General features: G+C 33.5%; 1 protein-coding gene across 1 annotated transcript; it reads right to left on the bottom strand.

Annotated features, from left to right (window-relative positions):
* Positions 1–7,691: 7,691 nt before the first annotated feature.
* Positions 7,692–8,099, bottom strand: LOC145278175 (uncharacterized). The gene has a single exon (XM_080130456.1). It carries the CDS (start codon positions 8,097–8,099, stop codon positions 7,692–7,694), a length of 408 nt encoding a protein of 135 aa, XP_079986582.1.
* Between the last annotated feature and the right edge of the window lie 3,142 nt (positions 8,100–11,241).

Genomic DNA, 11,241 nt, shown 5'->3' with positions numbered 1-11,241 from the left:
GTCAACGCTCCGGTACACAATTCGCATGTCGCCAGATAAAAAGCACGGACATGTGGTTACGAAATTTTCCCCCTGCCTCCCTACTCTCCTGACCTTCCACCTTCTGACTTTCACCTCTTCCCAGCCATGAAGTTGTTTTTGACAGGAAATCATTTCCCAGAAGTGCAGCTTTGATTTGTGAAGTCACGTCGTGATTGGTGAACCAACCGGGTGTGTTCTACAAAAAACGGTCTCCAGAGCTGCATCAAACGATGGTAGAAATGCAAACCTCTGGGAGGGCCCTATGTAGAGAAAGGCTAATAACTGTGCCAAGTTTCGTTGCTCTACTGCTATGGAAAGTGGGTCAGGGGCATTACTTATTGCACGCCCCTCGTATACCTTCTTTAGCTTGTTCTTAAAATCGCTATTTCGTAATGTCACAATTACTATCTAATACTTTATAATAGAATCTCCTTAGATAATCCATTTGCATCCACTCTTGTCGCTATACATTCTGCAACCCTCAGATATATGCGACAATTTGTATGCTTTAATCATCTACGTAAGACATCATATGTTACACCTTCTAATGGTGTTCCTTACTGTGATATTCACAAGCTTTTAAATTGTAATCACTCACAGGTTAAAATGTTATATTAGCAGAGTTTTAGTAATACTGTGTTCATAAATTCCTTTCCATATATATTTCACGTCAGTTAAGTTTGTTTTGCACGTTATAATCTGAGAACACACCTTTCACATTCAAGTCCATGCATTTATGTATTATTTCTCTCATGAAAAAGTAAGACATCAGCTCATGTGTATTTTATGTTTACCTCGCTGAGGCCGCAGTGCTTACAATTTGATAGAATATTTTTCTTGTCGGTTAGTATAATGTCCGCTTTTCTAGCTTAGATGAACTTACATGTGTGCACCTTAATAACTGACAAGATTTTGTAATTTTCGCTTTTTAAGTAAAGTATTCAGCTTGTGATTGAACGAATGATCATGATATTCAATGGGTAGGGGACTCCAGAGTTTCCGGTATACTTTTTAATACGGTCATGTCTGCCCTCATATTCTTTTTGGGTTAGTTTGCTGCATTCATTTATCATGTTGTTAATGCTTTCGTTACTTTGTCCACAAAATCTAGATGTACTGTTTTCTTGTATTTTATCTATGTAATTATTCATGTGCTTCATTCTAATTACGTTGTTCTGCGCAGTTTTCAGTAGATTATTTTTTTCTGTTTGTGTGTTATTATCTCAGCCATGTCTATATGTTTTCGTTATTCTCTTATTTTGCAAACTGTATTAATCGCCTATGGAATGCTTTCACTTCCCACTTTCTTTTCTTGTATTTTATGTCTTGTTTCATCATTGCCTGCAGTGTTATTTCTGATGGCTGGTCTCGCTGTGGTTATCACATTTTTTGTGGTTTCTGTACTTTTCCAAGTCTTATTTTTCTACACATTTTTTACATTTATTAGTCATATTTCCTCTTTATTCTTTGTCACGTAGAGTTGCTCCGTACAGTTTGTTGTTGGTGATGAATTGTTCATTGTCAATAGATTTTTCGTCTTCTAATCAAAATTCCTAATTTCTTATTTGTTACAACCTGTAAATTGTAAATAGTACTCTTAAGCGATGTTGCCCAGGTGCCTATGAATTTATTAAATTTTTACTGCTTAGTTTTCTTTCTACCTAAACACACTTCCAACATTCTCTTTCATATCTGTAGATCTGATAGTGTTGGGTTCCAAAACATTGGTACATTTTAAAGTATTTTCCTTCTTTGTTTGACGGTTCCTATATATTCTATACTAGGTTGGGTGACCGGCATTACCCGGGTATTTGGAAGTGTGTGTTGAAACAAAAATGGTAGCAGACAAGCAGGCAAAACCCGTACTGCGAAGGAAGAATACCAGTGAGAAACAATTGTGACTTCTTATCTGTTACATCCATCGATTAATTGGAAGTGGCAGAGTTTTAAATTAAGGTAGTCAATAGAAAAGAATGGATGATTTTCGAAAATATCGTCGAAGAAAGCGACCCCTCCTTGTAGAATAAATGCCCAGTTGAATGCGAAGGAATCAATGTCCTCGGTTATTCTTTCGTTATTTGTCTTCCCAAAGGTCGAGTTCAAAACTTATAAGCCCGTAAAAATCGGCTTCAAAACTATACCAATCTCGTGAAAATCCGTCGCCTCTGTCGAAAGTTTTAGACAGACATGTAAACATACATACCTGTATACATAAATATTTTCAAACAGACAGGTGAGATTTATATTCTAGACTACCCAGTTAGGGGCCGGCCTTGGCTTGGTATTTTGAGGTGTGTCCGGAGCAAAAAAAAAAAAAAAAAAAAAAAAAGAAAAAGTAATAGGAAGGCTCGAACCTGTACTGCGAAGAAAGAAAAGAACATGAAATAAAAAACACGTGATGTCTTTGTCGTTCGGTCTATCGGCGAAGTGGAAGTGTCGAAATTTAAAATTAAGGCTAGTCAATCGAAAATATCGGCGAGAAAAGCGGCCCTTCCCTGGAGAAAAATTTCCAGTTGAAAAAGAAGAGAGGCCTTAAAAACGATACTTATCTCCTTAAAATCTGTCACCTTTGACAAAAGTACATAATACATGCATACATCATTTCATTACCAAAATTATGAATCATTTTAATTTTTTGAAAATAAATAAATTATTATTATTATTATTATTATTATTATTATTATTATTATTATTATTATTATTATTCCGTAGTCCCCTAATAATAATCTAATATATAAAAAGCAATAGTCTGTCTGTATCCATGTATTCACGCTAAATCTTTCGAAGATAAAAGTCGCAAAGCAGCGCTAGAGACCTCAAATGCTAGGGTTTTCATGGACCGTTCTATTCTGGGACTTTAGCAGGTTTAAATAATTAAAGGGGTCACAAATGTAAAAATTATTATACAATTTTTGCATTCATCTTGGTCATTTTTAATTTTTAAGTATCTCTATATTCGTGTCACATTGGTACAGTGGTAAAGTCACCAGCTTTAAATGCTACAGTGTAGCTTTCGGTTTCGATTCAAGCTGATCGCACCCATATACTGTTTATTTTTTATTTTAAAATCACGACCCTAGTATAATATATACGAAATCTGGACAAATAAAAATATCATATTTAAGCGTATTTTACAGTCGGGCTAAATTTGCTCCCCCTCTCTGCCAGTGTTGGGTACAACATTATCAATTTCGTAAGCGACACGGTTTATTCCACTTCGGATTGTGAATATTACTTTATTTAAAACATTCAGGTTATCACTCAATTGTGTCAACTTCACCACTATATATATTGAATTATTCCATTGCGTTATCAATTAAATACATGGTTCGTTGTTACTACCACTACATTGTTTTAAATGCTTAAACTAGCAGTTTTACTAAGGCTTGAACTGACTTTCTATAGTGCCGGTATTTGGAGATACTTGTTTTCCTTCATGCAACCAATGCTTGAACATAACGTTGTAAGACGTGAGTTTTATTGCATTGGGTGTGCATACTCTCCGATCGAAGTAGTCATGAATACAAATAGTTTTGTTCATTGTATTGTTTGAGAGGTAAAATAGCGTTGAATACATATAGAGATATTTACTTTTTTGGACGTGAGCTGAATTTACTGCCGTTAAGAAAGATGGGGTTTAATATATTATAAACAGTGAAGGTCTCTCATAAATAAGGTGTCTAAGACATCAAAACAAATACATGCACAGTAAGAAGTAAGAAGTATACATATATAAATGTATCAATCTTCTATGGTTTAAACATGATAAGTAAGGATACAACTGTCTTCGCCCACATTATCTGCATATATTCTACATAAATAAATGTTGTAGATTATGAGTAATAAATCCATTGTGAATGAATCTGATTTGCGGGTGGGGATTGATCATTTATATTACTTGTAATATTCGAAATAGTGTTATCATCTGAAGTGCTATAATCAACTCCTTTTAAAAGCAGTATTATTATGATATCTAGCCACCAGGAACTGTGGAAATTCCACAGCGTCATCTTTCAATATATTGCTGATGGATATTCTATTGAAGGTTCAGCAGGAATGAAGGAACCAATCTATCATTCTAGCCTTTTTTGTTTATATTGTATCCCCCCTTACTAAAATAACAATTTGGTAAATTGCCTGGGCTGATGATTTCATAACAAACACACCAATCACTTAACTCACTTTCCATCCTTTTTCATAATTCTTAGATATGTTACTAATTCCCACTACAATTTTCATAATTTAACCCACATTATTGCCCAACCTTACTAAATTAGTAATTTTGATATATTATAAAAATATATTCAAACAATAATGTAATTTGTACTGCGTAAACGGTTTCAGATATTTCCGGGACTGATTTCATATTCTCCACCCTACTGTTAAAAATACATATGAAAAAAAGTAACGTTTAAGTTGTAAACACTTTCAGTAGGTTTTCGAAATTAACGCTGGCAACCATTATTTAACATGGATTTCTGAGTGTAGTATCAGTTACTTTGATAATTATATATACACATATATATGTGTATATTTAAATATGTATATATATATATATGTATTCGAGAGAATTCTGTTGTTTGTTTTTACCTACAGAATAACTAATAAAAGCAATGATTTCTTAACATATTTTGCATGTACCAGGAAGATATAATCCTAAATTGTATAGAATAAAATCCAAATAATATAAAACAATATATAGAATTGCTAATCGAATTTGAAATTTGAATTTTACCCTAAAATGTCAATGGACACTTTTTTCACACTCATATTAAACATTCTTAATGTTTAAAAACGATTAAACTATTTTTAGGTCTTAATAAATATTGAGAACATTTGTTATAAGAATATGTAAAGTAAAACCTGCGAATAAAAACAGCAAAGAAATAATTACATTTTTAATGAAAATTAATTTTATTTTGTTTCGATAGACTAATGATAGAATTCTTTTTATTAAACAAATAGGAAAATAGAAAATTAAATAAAACCAATAACGACGATTACGAACCGATGTCAAATCTTTTGCACATAGCTTTTAAATATGAAAAAAATACAATCAACAGGCCCCCTTTTTATTTCATAATTAATAAAAAGGGGGCATGTTGATTGTATTTTTTCATATTTAAAAGCTATGTGCAAAAGATTTGACATTGGTTCGTAATAGTCGTTATTGGTAAACAGGTATTTTTTAGTTTGGTGAAATTTTTCAAAATAAATCGCGTAATTGATCGGTCAAACATACAGAGTTACTTTAAAAGAAAGATTGATAAAAATGAAATGACGCTCATTGTGAAGATAAAACATGTAAGCGTGACACACAAAATAACACACACTATCTTCTTGATATATAAAGTATATAGAAGATATCGGTTTCCGTGTAAATTACATCAAATTATATTTTCAATACTAATTATCTTGTTTCTAACTTGTACATGTTTGGATAAAATGCGATAAGATTTGTGTTGAATATATAATTTCAAAAATGAGAAATACATGAAATCATTTTCAAAACTTCTTTACAGACAATATTTCTAGTGAAGGTTGTTCCTATTCTCTGGCCATGAGTAGATTTATTCTGAGGACAACTTTGCACTTTTACACTGTTTATAGACCTTGCTCGTGAGAAGGCTACATATAGTTGTCCATGAGTAAAGTAAGGTTGTGGTAGGCAGATCCCAACTTTATCGAATGTCTGTCCTTGAGCTGTATTAATGGCCATTGAATATGATAGGCGGACGGGAAATTGAGTCCTGCGCAGAACAAATGCAATATTTGCGTCACTGGGATTAAGTTTAATTATTGGAATTAAAACTCGTGCCTGAGCATTAGGCCACTTATGATTGAAGCTAAAATACTGTGGTCATGAATCTCCAATACTTCAAAACTTATTCCCATGCATAGTCCTTGCGTTAATGACACGTTGCGAAACAGCATAATCATAGATCAAACTTTGAAATTAAGACGATGAGGAGGCATCCCCGAAGGTGTAAGTGAATTTATGAATACTATCGGATAATTATTAGATTACATTTAATTGCCTGCTGATACTGAATCTGTACTTAAATATGTTTTGCTCTCAGTTGCTAATCTTCGTAAAATATCTTCATTAACTTCCAAAAAATCTGCATTTGGGGGGAATATAAATCTACTTCTCATTTAATCCTGTGTACAATTATCAAATATGTCTGACACTAAAGATTCATTGCGTACACATTGTTCTGGAATACCGATCGTGTCATGAGAAACATTATCAAGTGAACTATGAACTCGACCATTTCCAATTTGTAAGAGCCATTGTGAGAAAACTTGTTCGTTTTCATTAGTCCTGATATTCTGAGACAGCCTGAGCTGATGAAAATGGTGCCGCATTTGAGACTTTTTTAAGCATTCATCCAATACTGCAGCAGGTGGAGCTCTAGGAACCACAGGCAGAATTTGCCTTAAGTCTCCTCCTAATATGATGACTTTACCACAAAATAGTATATTATTGTTCATAATATCCTGTAAACAATTATGTATGGCATTCAATGCATATTGAGGTATCATTGACACCTCGTCAATAATGAAAACTTTCACTTGCCTGAGAATATTGGCTTGGTCAGAATTATATGGAATATAGCATGGAAATGTCTCAGTCAAAGGAAAAGGAAATTTGAAGATACTGTGAAACGTTTTTTCCATTTTTCAATAAAGTTGCTGCAATACCTGTCCAACCAGAAGTACACAACCATATTTTGAGCCATCAGGTAATCATGAATCATGTTAAATAGAATATTTTACCAGAATCGCCGGGTCCATCCAGATAAAACAGTCGGTGTTTAGTCGCTAATCCTCTATCTAATGCACTTGGAGCGTTAATGACACTATCAAAAAAATTTCTTTGCTCAACATTTAGTTCTTAAGGATTAACTTCTTTAATTTTTTCCACATATTGAATGACAGGAAACAATTGATTGGTTCTGGCAGACCATGCATCGAAGAATCCATGCCATTTTCATTCATAATCACGTTTATGTGATGCAGAGCGATATTGTCTGCAATATTATTATCATATTGGCGTAAAATACCCTCTATCATAAGGTATTTGTTATCATTCCATAAGTGTAAAGCATTTTGTGGTGTAGTGAATAAACACATCAACACATAACAAACATGTTAAGAAGCTGCCGTGGCATTTGATATACAGATGCCTCACTCAAAGGCATTTGTAGTTCGTTGTCATCTTCAAGCAGTTCTAATCGAATACAGGCATCCTTAAATGTCGGCAATTCTTCACCTCCTACAGTTTTCAAGTCCTGAAAAGAAGTTGCACCTGGTACATGAAGCAGAAGCATCCTTAAATGGAATTTCTCAGCATTTCTAGGACTGGCAGAGTACATTCTTGTTATAATCTGGCGGTGACGTTTTCTTCTGGACCAGATTTTACTTTGCTTGTTGAATACAGAATATTCAGGGATATCAATATAAAGATGGGCTCTTGCATCGACGTCACTTTGGTTAAGTTTTAACCATGAAGTTAATTGCGTGTCTCAGCCTTCTGCACGGGCAGAAACCTGTCTTTGTTCACCTGGCCTATAAGAAACTTGTTGTTCATCAGGTAAATGGAGCGCCAGTCGATAAACTATGTGCGTCTGCCAATCCATTTTATATTCTGATAAACGCCAAAATGCTTAAGGCGGGGATACATATCTACACGAAATGTATTGCTTAATTTCATTATATTCACGTTCATTAGGTCCTTTGTTATTTATATTCATTTCCATCATTGCGCAATCATGTCCTTTATAGACATATTTGATAAATATTTCACACTTTTTTACCCAGATACACACTTCTACATTAATGTAAGCACCATATTTTATGAGTAAATATTTATTATATGGTACTACAAACATGCGGTCACCCTCATGGACACCAACTCTAACATAATCTCCATAATTTCTGCGTCTGTATAGAGGGTATCCAGAAACATTTGTAATAGTCTCCTCCGGACACAACATAGGACATTTTTTCTGACACTCTCCGTTTTCCACACAGATTGAGTTGGGATTAAATGTACCGCAGGATCCATGAGTCATGAGTTTGTTCTACTAATTGTCTCAATTCTGAATCATGTTCTGATGGTAATTCAGCTGAAACAATATTATCAATTTGTTTCTTAGTTGTAATTTTATCTTCTGGACGCAGCAGGATTAGCATATAATAATGGGGGAGAACTCGTTTGTGAAGTGCAATTACATGTATCGCAGAAATAGGTACCGCAAGTGCATGTCTGTCCTTTATGCCAATCATTAATTCATTGAGATGTTGTTTTAAAACTTGTGCCAACAAATTAGGTCAGTTCTGTGCAGTTTCATGCGGCTGTAAGTTTTGGTTACTTCTAGGCATTTTGGATTGCAAGTATATGCTATGAATAAATCAGGCCTTCCATATTTGCAAACTATTGTCATTGCGTCTTCATAGCATTGTTGCATATTTCGTGGGCTCCTTGTGAAGGATGATAATTAAATGACAGGTATTCCGGGATCTTCAATTTCATTACTTTTAGCAAGGTGATTCATCAAGCCAGAATACATTGCAACTCTTAGTTGTTCTTGGTTTTCTGCAATGAATATCAAACGACAACCTTCTACTTTAACATAAGCATCAATTATACATTGCTGAAATAGTTTTCCACCACTGTTTATTGGACTAAAGCCGCCTCTTATCTCTCGATTATATGCATAATATTTCTGCATGAAAACCTTGTTACGAACTCTAGTTTGCCTATTTTCTACATGAGGAATTTTTATATGCCAGCCAAATTCACCATGTGGAAAGAGAAGAGGGTAAATCATTGCGGCAAGATGGCAGGAGAGGTAAGATATCCTCTGCCTCTGTTGTCCTTCTGTGTACACTATAATGCCGCGATGGACAGGAGGCGTTCCATTATCACCGACAAATTTTTCTGCAACTTCATCATGTGTTGGATTATTATATTTCCTCGCATGAACCCGGCAATAAACTGCATTCTTATTTTTCTGGGGGGAACAGTTTGTAATGGACCCCTCTGTTGCTCTTAAAGTTCGACAGTTCTCATGTTTTTATATGCCCCTACATTAGAAGTATCAACCACTGCTTGAGATATTTTTCGAACACTGAATATAAGCAATCAGAATTCTGAGTAGCATTTAACCTCAGATTTGATGCTTCGTTTGTCTTTATTATATAGAGATGTTCATATTTTCTTTCTTCATTTTCATTTGGATGTAAATTTCTTGCATAATGATATACTTGTCCTTGCAATCGAAAACAATATGGACCATGTCCTGGGCGTGGCTTCACTGCAGCGACGATCGAAGCAAGACAAAGGAGGAGTCATACTCCTTAATGTTTCTTCTAAAGTTGGTTGAATCCCTGTCATTTCCTTCAAACAATTCCCTTAGAATGACCGGGTATTCAGGCATGGGCCCAAGTGAAACTTTTCTATTATGACAGCAATTCAGAGACTCTACCTGGAATCGGAGAGCATGGTAGTGTTAACAAATAACATTCATTGGGTCAATTAAGAATCTATCAGGATTTGAAAATTGAACACCACTTGCATTATTTCTTGCTATGTTATTTCTAGTTCATCTATTTTCAAGGTTCATCAGTCGTTCTCCTTCAGTCATGTAATTTCTTCTAACTCTGATGTACTGTCTGTTGATTCTTCGTTGCTCTTGTCTTTCTTCTTCGTCCATTGCATATCTTCTTGTTCGCAACCGTTCTCTTCATTGAGTGTTATGCAATTCTCTTTCTTCTTCATTTATTTGAGTCATTCTTCTCTGCATTATTTCTCTACTACGATTATTATATGCATTTCTCTCCTCCTCGCTCATTTGACTTTTTGTTATTCGCATTTGTTCTCTGTTTCTATTTCGTTGGGCTTGTCTTTCATCCACTATGGACTGATTCCGCATCATATTTTGTAGTTCTCTGGCTGCTTGTCTTCGCTGCCTGCTTTGTTCGTCCTTATTGAAGGTAAACAACCACGGTGAGCGAAAATTAAAAAAACTGCGACGGGAAATGGTTATAAGTCTGATAAGCGTAAAAAATAATTCTTTGTCCGCAAAAAAAAAAAATAATTTGACCAACGTCGGTGAACCAAATCCAAGATGACCGTAATCGTCAGCTCCAAATAAACCATCAACACGATTACCTAAAAAAAGTGAATCGCCTGAACATGAAATAAAAAACGCACGATCCAAAATTGAAAGTTGGAAACCAAAGGCACACTTTTAGAAACAAATATAAAAATATTTTATTGGAAAAAATGTGTTAATAAGAACAATTTATTTAGAAAAATGAACTGTCATTTAATATATATATATATGTATATATATATATATATATATACATATATATATTAAATGACGGAGGTGTGTTTGTATGTGCGCCTTATCATCTGATGAGATGTTTAGATGCTTTAAATTATCGTTAATAAAATATTTTATTTAAAAAAACAACTACAAAAATATTTTATTCAAAAGAATCTGTTAATAAATATAATTTATTTAGAAAAAATGAACTGTCATTTAATATATATATATATATATATATATATATATATTAAATCTAATGTTTTAAAAAATATGTCATGCACAAAATAGGTTTCGTTTCGCTAATAATGTGTCGCTTTTTTCGTTTGTAAGATCAAGGATTTCATAACGTTGTAGTAGGAGTAAATATAATTTACGAAAACCGCTCTCTCCCTCTGCATTCCTCTCTCCGTATATTTAAACACATGTAAAAAAATAAACAATGTAAAAAACAAACAAGAAAGAACTGTTTAATTTTTTCCCCCACCGGCTGAGAGATTTGTTATCGTTTTTTTTTATTACAGAATTACTTAAAATCAATTATTTCTTAACAGCTTCTAAAAGCTAAAACCCTAACTTTTATAGAATATAAAACAAATTTAGTGTTCATTAAAACTATATTGTAATAAAAATTACTTGTTTAGAAAAATTAACTGTCATTTAATATATATATATATATATATATATATATATATATATATATATATACATATATAGAGAGAGTTAATGTTTTTAGAAAAATAGTTTGTGTACAAAACAGGTTTCATTTCGCTAATGTCTCGCTTTCTCATGAAAATTGAGATTTCATTACGTTTTAGTAGAAGTAATTATATATTACGAAAATATCAACCACTAGCTCTCTCTCGCTCTCTCTCTCGCT

Source organism: Euprymna scolopes, chromosome 6 (assembly GCF_053919585.1).
Source record: "Euprymna scolopes isolate OS-2025 chromosome 6, ASM5391958v1, whole genome shotgun sequence".
Lineage (NCBI taxonomy): Eukaryota > Metazoa > Mollusca > Cephalopoda > Sepiida > Sepiolidae > Euprymna > Euprymna scolopes.
The sequence above is the reverse complement of the archived record's forward strand: the minus strand, read 5'-3'. Positions and strand labels throughout refer to the sequence as shown.